The following is a 17,332-nucleotide window of genomic DNA, read 5'->3' as shown; positions in this document are numbered from 1 at the left end:
GATTGCTCGAAGGGCTAAGAACGGACTACATTTAAGACCGAATGTTACGCGATTGTATTGGTTAGCCTGAAGCGGCTTTTGCGGATCGAATCTATATAAAATTCGTTGATAACGACGATCTTCTTTGCGAACATTTATACATAAATACATTTGACGAACGTCTGCGGATATTGCGATAGGAAAAAGGCGTAAATTCAGAAGAATGCAAAATAAATCATTCTGTAGGCTTGGTCCCGTGTGTAAAATATCGTTCAAAGATAAACCAGTTTTTGTCTTTGCGCTTGCGTCCAGAACCACTCTCACCTTTGTTGTCATTTTATCTTCACGCCTAACTGCGTGATGCGGGATGTAGTATGCGTTTTCTGACGGTAAGGCTTCCACCTGGGACAGATAACCTTTATGAATATGTTCTCTTATCACTTCATCATAAAGCGGTTTTAGTTCTGGCAGATGATTAAATTTTCTTTCTAGTGCATAAAACCGATTTTGCGCAGCTTGCAATGAATCACCTAAGTCACAAGGGTTGCTTTTGAATGGCAAAGCCACTTCATAAGAACCGTCCTCGAGGCGAGTTGTGGTGCCTTTAAAAATGTCTTCAGCTTCTTTTTTTTCGAGGCTGTGAACTGGTTCCGAACCAATATCTTCGATTTCCCAGAATTTTTGCATTAAGTTCTCAATTTCGTGCGTAGCGCAGAAAGTTAATGCGGTGTTTGGTTGAGAATTTACTGGGGCGTCACTCATAAAAACATAACCTAATGTGGTTTGAATCGCGACTGGAAAACCGGGGGTGATTATCTTATTTGGTAGCAACAGTTGAGAGAACAGACTGACGCCAATTAGAAAATCGATTGGGCCTGGCATTGCCCAGGTGTCGTCTGCCAGCGGAACATTTATAAATTTATATGACGTCAAGTCCACCTTGCAAGTAGGTAAATGAGCGGTAATTTTTTCTAAAACTAGAGCGGTTATGGAGTATTTGAAGTAGGGATCAATCCTAGATTGAATTGTCAATGTGACACTTCCTCTTATTGATTGCGTTTTGCCACCTAAACCCTGGACTGCGAAGCGCGTTCCTGAACTGACTGCCAGGCCTAATTTTTCACAACATTGTGAAGTTATATAATGTTTTTGTGAGCCTGGGTCTAGAAGACAGCGGACGGTATTCTGTTCACCGTTTCGATCAACAGTGTGAACTTTGGCGGTAGCAAGAACTTCAGTGGTTGCCCCTTGTCGCGTGGTTGCTGACAGAGTACATATCGGCGGTTCTGCATCGTTAGGTTGAGTTTCTCCATTGGATGTGGAGGCGTTTGCTTGACTGGGTTTATCAAAATGAAGAAAAGTATGGTGCTTGCCATGACACTTATGACAAGTGCCTTTTGATTTACATTTTGTAGATGAATGTTGCGGGCTCAAGCAATTAAAACATAAAGATTTTTCCTTTGCGAAGGAAAACCTTTCCTTTGGTGATAGTTTTAAAAATTGTGTACAAGTGTACAGTTGCGTGTGGTTCTCATTTTGACAATAAAGGCATTTTGATTGCGTACTCGTGTAAGTATGATGTGTGCGGAGTTGAGCTGTGCGACCAGTTCCACCGGAACTGGTTGAATGTGTGTTGGCGGTGTTAGGTCCACGAGTTGTTGAAGTTCGTTGCAGAATTTTGACCTGATCTTGCACAAACGACACCAATTGCTTGCAGGTGGGAATCTCAATTTCTCGAACTGAGAGCTCAAATGCTTGTGCAGTTTGCGACTCTAACTTCTGCAAAGCGCATTGTAGTAATATAAAATCCGAAAGGTCTTCTATTCCCAATTGTTTTAGTGCGGCGATAGATGCTGAATATTTTTCTATAAAAACTGTCAGATTGTTTGCGTTGTGAGCTACGGTTTTTGAATGAAATATGTTATTCAGATAATAAGTGGCAAGAGATCGCTTATCTTGATATTTATTGACTAGCGTATCCCAGATTATTTTATATGTGTCTCCAGTTGGCACTAAACCTGACGTAACATTTTTCGCGGTTCCAGTTAATTTTCCAATTAAATATTGTACGCGTTGCGAATCAGATAGTTGTGAATTTAAATGAACATTTGTTTTGAATGTTTCATAAAATAGGTGCCAATTTTCCATCCCTCCATCAAACGTAGGTAATTCTATAGCGGGTAACTTAATAAAATTATTATTATTAGTCGTAGCAGCACACGCAGATGTAGATGTTTGCGGTTTTGTAGCTAAATTTGGTTTTAAATTATTTCGTGCGCGAATAATACGTGTGTATAATTCTTAAAACTGTTCCCAGCTTGAATAATTTGGTTCAGAATTCGGGTCTGACGTAAGAGTATTCTCGTTAATTTGATCAATAATTAATTCAAATTTATTTTTAATTTCTAAAATACTTTCAGATTCGGACATAAATGCTTCACCTGAGCGTGACGCTTCGAAATTAATTGACAAATTATTTGCAAGCAAAACTAAATTTTGAACTCTTTTTAGAATAATATCTCTTCTACCTCTTAGTAAAACTAATTGTCTTTTTAGTTTGTCTTCCATTTTTAGAATTATTTGCAAACTAAAAGTTTAATTATTTATAAAATAATGCGCAAGAAATACAAGTATACTGGGCGACAATTTGTACTGACGAATTATAGTGGAGAAGTTATTTTCCAAATAATTAAATATATTGTGCCATAAACTCAAGCGATGTTTACGTACGTACTTAGGTTGGCATTAATACATAGACGAATATATTACGCTGGAATATCTTTGCGATTTGCACCGAATAAATTTTCTACAACAACATCGATAAATAATTTAATTACCCAAAATATCAAAGAGTACCTATACCTAGGCATGTAATTTCAAATAGCGGGCGAGTATTGCTAACTGAATTCTTACACAAAATGAATGCGATTTGCGATTAAATAGGAACAAATGGTTCTAGAATTACCAAAATGTAATTCGCAATTTAAATAATGCGGCTCGAATAGGACCAAATGTTGCGGCGTGATTGGACTGTAATTGCGGTATTTGTGATATTGTTTGATTGACTTACCAATATCTCCAAACTGTCGGCATCTTCCACTTTGCTCTGCTTTAATCACCGGTGGGGGTAATTGTTAGTATTGGAGGAGGTCAAGGAAAAGGAATAGTGATATTAGAATTGCGAAATGGTTCAATGCGTTATAGATTGCTGTTCGCGCAATATATATGGGATTGTTAGGTATGCATCCACAGGCTTAATGGACAAGTGTAATGTCAATACCAAATCCTGCAAATGTCCTACCTACCCTTTTACCCATCCCAAAATGTCACCATATTAAAAATATTGTTGCGACACATGTAAAATCTGACAGTGGTGTCAGTTGCTTATCAGAGTTCGGAGTGATAATTAATATCAGACAGGGCGGTTATACATATATTTTGTGAAGTGAAATCAACTAATACTCCTGGAGACGTGTGATAGTCATCAACGGGTGAGTCCATCTTTCCTGCTTTCCAATCTGGGCTTATCTTGTGCTCCAGAAGCCCAGATTTATACCTTTGATTATTGCACTGTCCATCAGGTTTGTCGGATGCATAAATCGTCCCATAATCTATCATTCGGGGTAGTTTGGGACTGGTCCTTTGGGCGTGTGGCATAGGGCTTTAGCTCTGCACCACCTCTAAATATATAGTGGAGTCGCAGCTTCGCGACACCATTTTTGGTTCTTTCGAGCCGGATTACCAACGGGGTATTTAAAATTAACATATTTAAAGTTATAAATAAATATTATTTCCTCTTTATACTTTGTTAATTTGTATGTACTAGGTTGCATTTGTAATTATTGTTGTGTTTAAATTCCTACATACAATTAATCATGGCGACTAGCGATAGTACTCAGGATATTAAAATCAAGTTACTAGAATCGAAGATTAATTTGATGCATAATCGTGTTAATGAATTATATGAGAAAGGGAAAAGTATTGCGGACAGGGAGACGAGAAGTTCGGAGGATTTTGTTAAACAAACGGTTAATATAGCTACATATTATGCACAATTTAATACGTTGGGTGATGAATTTCATACATTTCATAAAAATAAAAAACGAAGCTTTTAAATTAAACATTCACTCAAATGAAAATTTGAATACGTCGCAGAAGATGCAATATCTGATAGGGAAACTCCAAGGAAAGGCGTTATCAGTTTTTGCGGGAATACTTCCGAACGAACAAAATTATTTTTGAAAAATAAAAATAAAAAACATCGCATTGATAAACTCACGGCTCAAGTGGAGCACATTAGCTCGTTTATTCAGGACTTCATGACGGCTAAAACATACGAAGATAGGAGAAACTTGGATTCCGACGAGGACGCATCATCGGAAGATCAAGAGATACACGTGGAGAGAAATTCACGATCTTCGCTAGGGATGGGATTAGTAAATCCTAATTATGAATTCAAGGAATTAAACCTATCGATGGCGGAAACCACGTGTAAGGAACCTACAGTTCCTAAGGCTGACGCAAACCGCGTAAAGAAAATCGAAGATGTACAACACTTCGGTTCGCCTGAATGGAACGAAGTAAGGTATGGGGAGGTCGTAAGAAAATACCTGGCCAACCCCATGTTCAACCAGTTGGAGGTTAATGGAGAGTTTCTGCATTTGAATAAGGCAGAGCAATACGCGGGGTCACTTGACAAATTTTGCGGGTCACTAAGCCATGCCCTGTTGCAGCAAAATGAGTGCCTCAAGAAATCTCTTCAGGAACTGGTAAACTGGAGTGCAGAGGAAGGCAAGGAATTGTCAGCAGGTTCCCTCTTCAAGAAAGTGGAGTCGCTATTTGCCCCGGATACGCAATATCAGACAGTGACCAAAGATGTCCTGCAGATGGTCTGTGGAAGGAGAGCAAATGCGATCCAGCATCGTAGGGACATAATCCTTAACGAGATAAAGAGCCGCTACGTACGGGAGGCAGTCAAAAATATTCCTCCAGCAGCGGGTTATCTTTTTGAACCAACGAAGCTAGAATCCCAGATTCAGCGGATGGGAGGACTGGATAAATGCTTCCCACATTCAAGTTTCGACCCTCAGCCATCAACCAGCTCGCAGATGCCCAAGAAAGTGCCAGTGAGGAAGCCTTTTCGTGAGAGCAGGCCCTTTCGGAAAAGCAGGACGTTTCGGGACAACAAGCCCTTCCAAGACAACAAAGCCCCCCGCGGAGGGCGATCTAATCAAGATGCAAGAGGTGCGGACAGGAGGGGACCAGCCAAACCAAGAAGGAATTTTGGCAACAAGGATAGGCTATGACTATCCGGAGAAGGCGTTTCAGGGGGGGGCAATTGCAGCACTTTATAAGCAAATGGGAAGAATTAGAAGCACCACCAACACTGCTAACCATGTTGCGAGGGTACAAGCTACCCTTTCGGCAGAAACCCCCTCTAAGTATAGTGGCAGACACGGTAAGCTCAACTTATAAAACCCAAATCACAGACGAAATGACACGACAAATAGACAAAATGAAAAAGGAAAAGATATTGGAATCAGCTTCAATATCGCCTTCCTTTCTGTCACGGATGTTTCTCATACCGAAGCAAGACGGGTCATTTAGGCCGGTCTTCAACCTTCGTCGTTTGAAAAATTTCTTAGCTATTAGCAAATTCAGACTTATTAATGTTAATAAGGTTGCAACATTTATTCATCTAGGCGACTGGATGGTTAAAGTGGACCTTTCTCAAGCCTACTTTCATCTTCCAATTCATGAGAATCATCGCCGTTTTTTGAGACTGATTTTTAATGGAGAACTGCTTCAAATGACATGTTTGCCTTTTGGACTAGCCTCAGCTCCAAAGGTTTTTGCTTCATTTACCAATTGGATAGCGCAAAAATTAAGAGACAAAGGTCTCAGAATAATTGTTTACTTGGATGATTTTTTGATAGTACATCAAAATGAAAATATATTGAAAATGCATACATTCGAAACTATTTCAATGTTACAAACTCTTGGGTGGATAATACAATTCAGTAAATCCACTATGTGTCCAGTTCAGAAAATTGAATATTTGGGAATTTCATGGAATTCAAGGGACGACTTAAAAGGCCTCCCGCAAACTAAAATAGCGAAAATAACAAATTTACTGAAACAATACATTAATCTAGGAAGGTGGTCACTTGAGCAGGCCCAGAGCCTCTTGGGTACCCTCCATTTTGCTAGTTTCGCCATTCATAGAGGCAGGCTTAACCTTCGCATGTTACAGTGTGCCAGTCGCAAGCTGCCTGCATTCAAACCGAGACGACTCCATCCCATTCCTCGAACAGCGATAGAGGAGCTGAGATGGTGGAGCAGGTCCCTGCAGACGTGGTCACCAATGCATCAAGCAGTGATTCGTCACACCCTCACGACCGACGCCTCGGACTGGGGATGGGGTGCGCAGCTAGACGACCTCAGATTGAGTGGAGCTTGGTCCCAAACACAGCAACCTCTCCACAGCAATGTCAAGGAAATGCTCGCCGTGCTGGCAGCACTTACTCCTCACGGGCCAGAGCTGTCAGACTCGGGTCTCCTGATCCAGTCAGACAACAAATCGGTGGTCGCGTACCTTCGCAACGAAGGCGGCACACGATCCAAGACATTGCTCGAAGCGACTCGTCAAGTCCTTCAGATGACAGACACGTATCGCATTTCACTGTCTGCCCACTACCTACCAGGAAGGTTCAACGAGGTGGCAGATCAACTCTCCAGAAAACGCGAACCTCCGGAGTGGCATCTTTTACCAGCAGCAACAAAATTGATTTTTGCAAAATGGGGGAGACCAACTATAATAATTGGATAATTTGTAGAGCGCCGTTTTTGTGAAATGATTTTTGTATTCGACAAAGAGGCAAGTTTTGTCAACGCTTGGACTCGAGAGTGGGATTTTCCTCTAGCTTGGGTGTTCCCCCCTCCATGCCTCATGCCGAGAGTTCTCGCACACCTCAACCGGGCCAAGGGCCTATACCTGATTGTAGCCCCGAGATGGAAGAAAGTATTCTGGAGACCAGACTTGAAAAGTCGAGCGACGAGCCCTCCTTTCACCATAATGAACCTGACAGAAGTGCTGATAGACACCAGAACCTTGAAACCCCCTCCACAAGTAGAGGATTTTATTTTGGAGGTGTGGAAGTGCCGGGGTGGAGTCAGTCATTAACAGATTGGTCGGACAAACAGAAAGAATTTTTAAAGTCAGGTTGGAGAGAATCCACACTTAAAACATATAAACCGGCATGGCTTAGGTGGCAAAAGTGGGCATTAAATCACGGGGTAAACCCGAATGTCCCTACAGGAAGTAACCTGGCAAGATTTTTAACAGATCTTAGTTTAGAAGACAATTTCTCTCCCAGCACAATTCGACTCCATAAATCGGTAGTAACAACTTTCAGTAGCCCGGAAGAAGGAAACCTAAGCTCACACCCTCTAGTCAGACAAGTTCTCAAAGCCGCAGCATTAAGGCATCCTAAACTGTCTAAGCCTCCTATCTGGGATCCCAGAATGGTGTTGACCTGGTTAGAAGCTAACCCACCCAAAAAGTTGAGTCTCTTTGAAGTCTCGAGAAGGGCAGCGACTTTACTTTTGTTAGCTTCGGGACGAAGAGTGCATGACCTGACCTTGTTACAGTGTTCGCCAGACAAACTATCCATAAATGAGGAAGGGGTCTCGTTATGGCCAGTTTTCGGATCCAAAACTGACTCTGCTACATACCAACAGTCAGGTTGGAGGTTGAGAAACGGAAATCAGCCAAATATAGACGCAGCATACTGGATTAAGAAACTGAAACGGAGGGAAACAAAGCAGAATTTAACAGAACTCTTCATCACTACATCGGGAGCAGTTAAGGCAGCTTCAAGAACAGTCATCGCCCGTTGGGTCAAAACAATTCTAGAAGAAGCTAAGATCGCAGCTGCCCCGGGAAGTGTACGGGCAGCAGTGGCGTCACTTAACTGGCTGGGTAATTTTAGATTGGATGACATCCTGGCTCGAGGGAACTGGAGGAGCCGGGACACCTTTGCCAAATTCTACAGAAGGGAAGTTAACACTCCCCTAGAGGTAAATAGGGCATTGTCTGTAGCCTCCCTATTCCACCCACTGTAACACGTGAGTAGGTATTCCAGTTTTTTGACGTATTATAATAGTATCACATTAGCGTTAGTGGTCACCAGTCGATAACAAACAGATCTCAATAAAGGTTTTAAATGACGGTTCAGGCTACATAATAAAATAGTTTTACCTACCAATAAAACTTATATTATGTACCTAACCTCATTTAAAACCTAGGCAATCACTGCCTGGTGAGAACTAATGAGAAAGAATGCCGTAAACAAAAGTCGCATAGGGGACGCTTTACTTTTGTGTAGCATCTGGTGACCACTTGTCCAACACAAGGTGCTGAAAAAGAGCGGGAAAGTGCCACGCGAAAGGGAATTTGAGAATGCTTCTCTCAATAAAGGTTTTAAATGAGGTTAGGTACATAATATAAGTTTTATTGGTAGGTACAATTTTATTATGTAGGTACCTAACCTCATTTAAAACCTTTATTGAGAGAAGCATTCTCAAATTCCCTTTCGCGTGGCACTTTCCCGCTCTTTTTCAGCACCTTGTGTTGGTCAAGTGGTCACCAGATGCTTTTTTTTTTTCTTTTTTTTTATATTTACTCCACACAGGAGGCCCTGAAGAAAATAATTTCCCTCGGGGCCTATGTCATCTTTGGGGATGCTGTGTGGAGGGTCTTTTTTGGAGAGGAAGGAGTGAACATGGGTCTTGAAGAGTCCCATGTTGTAGGAGGGAGGAAACACAGAGTAAAGCGTCCCCTATGCGACTTTTGTTTACGGCATTCTTTCTCATTAGTTCTCACCAGGCAGTGATTGCCTAGGTTTTAAATGAGGTTAGGTACATAATATAAGTTTTATTGGTAGGTAAAACTATTTTATTATGTAGCCTGAACCGTCATTTAAAACCTTTATTGAGATCTGTTTGTTATCGACTGGTGACCACTAACGCTAATGTGATACTATTATAATACGTCAAAAAACTGGAATACCTACTCACGTGTTACAGTGGGTGGAATAGGGAGGCTACAGACAATGCCCTATTTACCTCTAGGGGAGTGTTAACTTCCCTTCTGTAGAATTTGGCAAAGGTGTCCCGGCTCCTCCAGTTCCCTCGAGCCAGGATGTCATCCAATCTAAAATTACCCAGCCAGTTAAGTGACGCCACTGCTGCCCGTACACTTCCCGGGGCAGCTGCGATCTTAGCTTCTTCTAGAATTGTTTTGACCCAACGGGCGATGACTGTTCTTGAAGCTGCCTTAACTGCTCCCGATGTAGTGATGAAGAGTTCTGTTAAATTCTGCTTTGTTTCCCTCCGTTTCAGTTTCTTAATCCAGTATGCTGCGTCTATATTTGGCTGATTTCCGTTTCTCAACCTCCAACCTGACTGTTGGTATGTAGCAGAGTCAGTTTTGGATCCGAAAACTGGCCATAACGAGACCCCTTCCTCATTTATGGATAGTTTGTCTGGCGAACACTGTAACAAGGTCAGGTCATGCACTCTTCGTCCCGAAGCTAACAAAAGTAAAGTCGCTGCCCTTCTCGAGACTTCAAAGAGACTCAACTTTTTGGGTGGGTTAGCTTCTAACCAGGTCAACACCATTCTGGGATCCCAGATAGGAGGCTTAGACAGTTTAGGATGCCTTAATGCTGCGGCTTTGAGAACTTGTCTGACTAGAGGGTGTGAGCTTAGGTTTCCTTCTTCCGGGCTACTGAAAGTTGTTACTACCGATTTATGGAGTCGAATTGTGCTGGGAGAGAAATTGTCTTCTAAACTAAGATCTGTTAAAAATCTTGCCAGGTTACTTCCTGTAGGGACATTCGGGTTTACCCCGTGATTTAATGCCCACTTTTGCCACCTAAGCCATGCCGGTTTATATGTTTTAAGTGTGGATTCTCTCCAACCTGACTTTAAAAATTCTTTCTGTTTGTCCGACCAATCTGTTAATGACTGACTCCACCCCGGCACTTCCACACCTCCAAAATAAAATCCTCTACTTGTGGAGGGGGTTTCAAGGTTCTGGTGTCTATCAGCACTTCTGTCAGGTTCATTATGGTGAAAGGAGGGCTCGTCGCTCGACTTTTCAAGTCTGGTCTCCAGAATACTTTCTTCCATCTCGGGGCTACAATCAGGTATAGGCCCTTGGCCCGGTTGAGGTGTGCGAGAACTCTCGGCATGAGGCATGGAGGGGGGAACACCCAAGCTAGAGGAAAATCCCACTCTCGAGTCCAAGCGTTGACAAAACTTGCCTCTTTGTCGAATACAAAAATCATTTCACAAAAACGGCGCTCTACAAATTATCCAATTATTATAGTTGGTCTCCCCCATTTTGCAAAAATCAATTTTGTTGCTGCTGGTAAAAGATGCCACTCCGGAGGTTCGCGTTTTCTGGAGAGTTGATCTGCCACCTCGTTGAACCTTCCTGGTAGGTAGTGGGCAGACAGTGAAATGCGATACGTGTCTGTCATCTGAAGGACTTGACGAGTCGCTTCGAGCAATGTCTTGGATCGTGTGCCGCCTTCGTTGCGAAGGTACGCGACCACCGATTTGTTGTCTGACTGGATCAGGAGACCCGAGTCTGACAGCTCTGGCCCGTGAGGAGTAAGTGCTGCCAGCACGGCGAGCATTTCCTTGACATTGCTGTGGAGAGGTTGCTGTGTTTGGGACCAAGCTCCACTCAATCTGAGGTCGTCTAGCTGCGCACCCCATCCCCAGTCCGAGGCGTCGGTCGTGAGGGTGTGACGAATCACTGCTTGATGCATTGGTGACCACGTCTGCAGGGACCTGCTCCACCATCTCAGCTCCTCTATCGCTGTTCGAGGAATGGGATGGAGTCGTCTCGGTTTGAATGCAGGCAGCTTGCGACTGGCACACTGTAACATGCGAAGGTTAAGCCTGCCTCTATGAATGGCGAAACTAGCAAAATGGAGGGTACCCAAGAGGCTCTGGGCCTGCTCAAGTGACCACCTTCCTAGATTAATGTATTGTTTCAGTAAATTTGTTATTTTCGCTATTTTAGTTTGCGGGAGGCCTTTTAAGTCGTCCCTTGAATTCCATGAAATTCCCAAATATTCAATTTTCTGAACTGGACACAGAGTGGATTTACTGAATTGTATTATCCACCCAAGAGTTTGTAACATTGAAATAGTTTCGAATGTATGCATTTTCAATATATTTTCATTTTGATGTACTATCAAAAAATCATCCAAGTAAACAATTATTCTGAGACCTTTGTCTCTTAATTTTTGCGCTATCCAATTGGTAAATGAAGCAAAAACCTTTGGAGCTGAGGCTAGTCCAAAAGGCAAACATGTCATTTGAAGCAGTTCTCCATTAAAAATCAGTCTCAAAAAACGGCGATGATTCTCATGAATTGGAAGATGAAAGTAGGCTTGAGAAAGGTCCACTTTAACCATCCAGTCGCCTGGTTGAATAAATGTTGCAACCTTATTAACATTAATAAGTCTGAATTTGCTAATAGCTAAGAAATTTTTCAAACGACGAAGGTTGAAGACCGGCCTAAATGACCCGTCTTGCTTCGGTATGAGAAACATCCGTGACAGAAAGGAAGGCGATATTGAAGCTGATTCCAATATCTTTTCCTTTTTCATTTTGTCTATTTGTCGTGTCATTTCGTCTGTGATTTGGGTTTTATAAGTTGAGCTTACCGTGTCTGCCACTATACTTAGAGGGGGTTTCTGCCGAAAGGGTAGCTTGTACCCTCGCAACATGGTTAGCAGTGTTGGTGGTGCTTCTAATTCTTCCCATTTGCTTATAAAGTGCTGCAATTGCCCCCCCCTGAAACGCCTTCTCCGGATAGTCATAGCCTATCCTTGTTGCCAAAATTCCTTCTTGGTTTGGCTGGTCCCCTCCTGTCCGCACCTCTTGCATCTTGATTAGATCGCCCTCCGCGGGGGGCTTTGTTGTCTTGGAAGGGCTTGTTGTCCCGAAACGTCCTGCTTTCCCGAAAGGGCCTGCTCTCACGAAAAGGCTTCCTCACTGGCACTTTCTTGGGCATCTGCGAGCTGGTTGATGGCTGAGGGTCGAAGCTTGAATGTGGGAAGCATTTATCCAGTCCTCCCATCCGCTGAATCTGGGATTCTAGCTTCGTTGGTTCAAAAAGATAACCCGCTGCTGGAGGAATATTTTTGACTGCCTCCCGTACGTAGCGGCTCTTTATCTCGTTAAGGATTGCGTCCCTACGATGCTGGATCGCATTTGCTCTCCTTCCACAGACCATCTGCAGGACATCTTTGGTCACTGTCTGATATTGCGTATCCGGGGCAAATAGCGACTCCACTTTCTTGAAGAGGGAACCTGCTGACAATTCCTTGCCTTCCTCTGCACTCCAGTTTACCAGTTCCTGAAGAGATTTCTTGAGGCACTCATTTTGCTGCAACAGGGCATGGCTTAGTGACCCGCAAAATTTGTCAAGTGACCCCGCGTATTGCTCTGCCTTATTCAAATGCAGAAACTCTCCATTAACCTCCAACTGGTTGAACATGGGGTTGGCCAGGTATTTTCTTACGACCTCCCCATACCTTACTTCGTTCCATTCAGGCGAACCGAAGTGTTGTACATCTTCGATTTTCTTTACGCGGTTTGCGTCAGCCTTAGGAACTGTAGGTTCCTTACACGTGGTTTCCGCCATCGATAGGTTTAATTCCTTGAATTCATAATTAGGATTTACTAATCCCATCCCTAGCGAAGATCGTGAATTTCTCTCCACGTGTATCTCTTGATCTTCCGATGATGCGTCCTCGTCGGAATCCAAGTTTCTCCTATCTTCGTATGTTTTAGCCGCCATGAAGTCCTGAATAAACGAGCTAATGTGCTCCACTTGAGCCGTGAGTTTATCAATGCGATGTTTTTTCGTAGATTTGGTCGATTTCGGCAACTTTCGTTTCGGCTCATTTTGTTTTGGCAAAATGATCTTGTTAACTTCTTCTACCGTCATCTCTACCGAATCGGATGATGACATCTCGGAGCCACTCATTGTTAAATTGGACAAGAAACCAAAACACAAAACACAAGGTACACAAAACACAATGTAATGTAAATAAACAAACACAAAATGGCCGACGAACTGACGAACTTTTCCGTCGTGTTCTCCACGTGTTTTATCCGTTTTTAAACAGTTAAATTTTTTTTCTGTTTTAAAAAATACTTCGAACAGCCTCGCTGTTATAATATAATGTATTATCTTGAAAAAATTATACACTTAAAATAATTATATACGGGAAAAATCGTTATAAATTCGGAGCTACTTCGCAACGACAACGCCAGCGACGGAATTTAAAACGCTAATGAGAAAGAATGCCGTAAACAAAAGTCGCATAGGGGACGCTTTACTTTTGTGTAGCATCTGGTGACCACTTGTCCAACACAAGGTGCTGAAAAAGAGCGGGAAAGTGCCACGCGAAAGGGAATTTGAGAATGCTTCTCTCAATAAAGGTTTTAAATGACGGTTCAGGCTACATAATATAAGTTTTATTGGTAGGTAAAACTATTTTATTTTACTCGAAAATTTAACAAAATGCAAAAATATATCTTCGTTGTTTTATATGTTTTTATCCTAACACATTTTCTATCTGGTAAGATTGTAAAATTTATAAATACATAATTATGCAAAATACATTATGTATTACGAAAATAGTGGTAGCTGGCGCAAGGCGGCCGCTACGCATTTTAGCTTGGCATTCCACAGGTTAATGAAGGACTGAACGCAGTTGGCGCTAATAAAAATTTGTCCAAAGAAGACTAGCTGGCAGTCCACAATGGAGTGCTGATACCAACTTTGATGTATGGCAGTGAGGAATAGAACTGGCAGAGGAAAGGTGAAAGTAAACTAAATGGTGTAGAAATGAGATCTCTGAGGCATATATGTAGTAAAACTTTGTAAGACCTAGTTACAAAAGTGGAGATCTGGAAATAATACAAGGCTAATATATATGTAAGTGTAATGGTTAATATTAAGGAAGGGTTGCTTAGGCTTAACTCGACATTGACTAAATTGCCGGGCTTCCTTTTGAGGGTACCTTGGGTAAGGAGCATCAAATGAAAAAATGATTTCACGAAAGTCGATGGATAACTGACCGGTTGGGCCAGTCGCTTCCCTCTGGGCTTGAAGTGTAGTGTCTACACATGTTCATAGGGATAATTATTCTTCTCTCTAAACAGGAATGCTTTTTATATGTCACAGGGCTGAGAATTAATAGTAAAGTCCCACAGTTACGTCAGCCTTGTAAAAGCTACACGACGTGTGTACGGTAATATGAACCTTATAAAAGATTATAAAAAGGTGTGAGAAAACTATGGAACAGATAAAAATTTATTTCTATTTCAACAATAATATTTTAGTTATGTGCTTCTGAAGAAAGAAGGTTATATGATGCAGAAGTGAATGGTAGAAGAAATTGGGGACACCAGAGGAAGACATGGCATGACCGAGGAAATCAAATACTTGAATTGGGTTATGTCACAATAACAGAAGATTATGTATGAGACGATGCATAATGTGAATGAAGCACGGAATGTGTCAAGAGAGAGTTGTGTGGCCATCTATTCTCTCTGCCCACCCCTGCGGAGAAATGGCGTGATGGTCAATTAGTTAGTGATATTCTGTGTAGCGCCCTTCGTGGCAGCAGGACGCGTCCTAACGCTTCCTCCAACCGCTTTGTGTTTTTTTAGTATTTTCAAGGGAAATGAGGCAACATCCCTTTGAAATTATTTTTAAAATCAATCCATCAACATTTGAACTTAAATAAAAATAAACTTAATAATTATTAGAACTTTATAATATGTGATTTGAGTGCAGTGTTTTAAAGTGAATATTCTGAAATTTGCTCAAAAATATCGGACTTTCGAAACGAACGGCGACCGGTAAATACACTCCAGATGTTTTCAACAAAATTCTCGGAAACTGGGCAAGCTTGGACACTGGCAAGTTTTTTACTAAGCCCAGGGCAATTTATTACCCAACCGTCGCTTTTTTTTTTATTGCGGACAGAATGCACCACTTCAACAATTACCAGGAACAGGATTACATGGAGATAAGTGATGGACTTGCCAAACGTCACAGCGGTGCTGCCAGGGTCTCTTATCTATGTGAGGTGTCAGCGCTTTATTAGCAGCAGATACATACCTGGACGCTGTTGTTGGACGCGGTGGACTCTCTTACTGCAGCAGCTGGTCCAGTTCCTTCACCACTTAGGATTCTTGCTGCAGAGTCTCCATCTTCTATCTTCGTAGAACGTCACAGCGGTGCTGCCAAGGTCTGGTATCTGTGAGAGGATAGTGTGTCAGCGCTTTATTAGCAGCAGACACATACCTGGACGGATGACGAACCTCGTGCTGGCACTGTTGGTGGACGCGGTGGACTCTTTCGCTGCAGCAGCTGGACCAGTTTCTTCACCACCTGGGATTCTTGCTGCAGAGTCTCCATCTTCTATCTTCGTGTCACCTGTTCCTTTACTTCATTTTACTTAACTTAACTTCACTCTATTTTTGTAATATTTATATTTTCTGTAATACCTGCATCAACTGTAAAGCGCCCCTGAGGTGATATCTCACAAAAGCGGCGCTATACAAATTATCCAATAATAAATAAAATAAATAAATTAGTGAGTCAGTTTAAAACAGATAAAACCACTCACAGTTCTTGGGGACAGTTGAGCGGGCGCGGTAGCGTTCCGCCGCCCTGAACGTAGCGCATGACTGCGTGGTTGGAGAGCGCGGCGTAGGGTTGCATGCCGAGTGCGCACACCTCCCAGCACAGCACGGCCCATGCCCACACGTCGCTGGCGCGGCTGAACACCCCGTCCGTCAGGCATTCCACGGCCATCCAGCGGACGGGGAGCAAACCTGAAATGTTAATACAGTTTAAATATTGTGATATTATAATGGATTTAGTGCTGCGGGCATCTAAGCTTGTTAAAAAACCCCTTACATAATAAACTATAGTGTTGCCACGAGAAAGTATAAGTAAGAAAAACGCCAAATATAGGGAATGTATGAATGCAAATGTAAATAAAAGAGGATTCTCATAACGGATTCTAGGCATCGATGGAAACAACATTTTAAGCAACGTTTTGATTCTGAATGGTTGTCTTTCACCGGTGCGATTAGTTGCAAGAAGGCTATAACAACATGTCTAATAAATAAATATTAATTTTAGCTTTTATTGTTCTTTTGCACATGATTTTATAATTTCTTTAGCAAATTTTTACTTCTTTAATAATGTTCCACTAAATTATTATGTATATCACATGTTTGTAAAAGCCCGTATGGGCGTATAATATAAATAAATATAGGTACACCACATAAATTTGATAAACACTAATTACCTTCTCCCTCCTTTCGATAATAATCATTCTTGTAGATGTCCCTGGTCAGTCCGAAGTCTCCAATTTTGACTATTCTACCAGTGGAGTGGTGCGACACGAGGCAGTTGCGGCAGGCGAGATCTCGGTGGACAAAGTGCATCTCCTCCAGGTAACAGCAGCCGGAAGTCACGTCCAGGCACATGGATAGGAGGTCACCAAGGGTCAGCGAATCATTTGTGTACTGGTGATGAATTAAATTGGTTAGTGATGATAAACGTGGTAAACATTAATAAAAATATATTATTTAAAGATTTTTTAAGTTAATGTCTTACACATCTGACCTAACAAATGAATTACGTAGTGACCATGGTAATGCAGCTGTCAACTGTCAAGGTGACAGAACTCGTACAAAGAAATGATATTCCATGCTCTCTCCCTCCCGCCCCCCTATGGATTTCGTGTGAGACTAGAACATCGTACCATATAGGCCACGCCCAAAAACTGCATTCATAGTATAGTGTCGTGTGAGGCTAGCATTACAGTTGACAGTTGTAGGTGCTTGATTTATTGAAGGTTAAAAGCTCAAACTAAGGCAGTTGTGTCATACTTCAGTTTTCATAAAAGTCATTCCTAATTTTTTAATGAAAATTCAAAATCTGTGAACGGTGCAACAAAACTCTCAAAAGGTGAACTCTGGAATGGTGAAAATTACCAAGTCAAAGCAGCTATTCCACAACATAGGATCTAAATTCCACCATGAGCTATATGGAGTTTTGAAACATCCATTCAACTGCCAAAATATAAGACAAGATGCTACATTACATTATTTCGTAAAAAAGAGTGTTGAAACTACAATTTAGAGTTTCAGTAATGTAATTATCTATTAATTTGACTTGGGTATATTATATAAACAAACAGTACATGGTTTACAGAGATGAAACAATATACAG

General features: G+C 41.9%; 2 protein-coding genes across 2 annotated transcripts; one reads left to right on the top strand and one right to left on the bottom strand.

The window, feature by feature from the left end:
- The first annotated feature begins 5,372 nt into the window (after nucleotides 1-5,372).
- On the top strand, nucleotides 5,373-6,808 carry LOC149409201 (uncharacterized). The gene is made up of 2 exons (XM_089650037.1): nucleotides 5,373-5,437; nucleotides 6,233-6,808. The coding sequence occupies exons 1-2, from the start codon at nucleotides 5,375-5,377 to the stop codon at nucleotides 6,806-6,808; spliced, it is 639 nt and encodes a 212-aa protein (XP_089506163.1). The 5' UTR covers nucleotides 5,373-5,374.
- Nucleotides 6,809-10,355: 3,547 nt separating this feature from the next.
- Nucleotides 10,356-11,791, bottom strand: LOC149409200 (uncharacterized). The gene is made up of 2 exons (XM_089650036.1): nucleotides 11,727-11,791; nucleotides 10,356-10,931 (listed from the first exon to the last, which is right to left on the bottom strand). The coding sequence occupies exons 1-2, from the start codon at nucleotides 11,787-11,789 to the stop codon at nucleotides 10,356-10,358; spliced, it is 639 nt and encodes a 212-aa protein (XP_089506162.1). The 5' UTR covers nucleotides 11,790-11,791.
- Between the last annotated feature and the right edge of the window lie 5,541 nt (nucleotides 11,792-17,332).

This window comes from Hesperophylax consimilis, unplaced genomic scaffold (genome assembly GCF_061612785.1).
Source record: "Hesperophylax consimilis isolate HC1 unplaced genomic scaffold, BYU_Hcon_1.0 scaffold_33, whole genome shotgun sequence".
NCBI classification, from domain to species: domain Eukaryota; kingdom Metazoa; phylum Arthropoda; class Insecta; order Trichoptera; family Limnephilidae; genus Hesperophylax; species Hesperophylax consimilis.
This window is presented reverse-complemented; position numbering and strand designations above follow the sequence as displayed.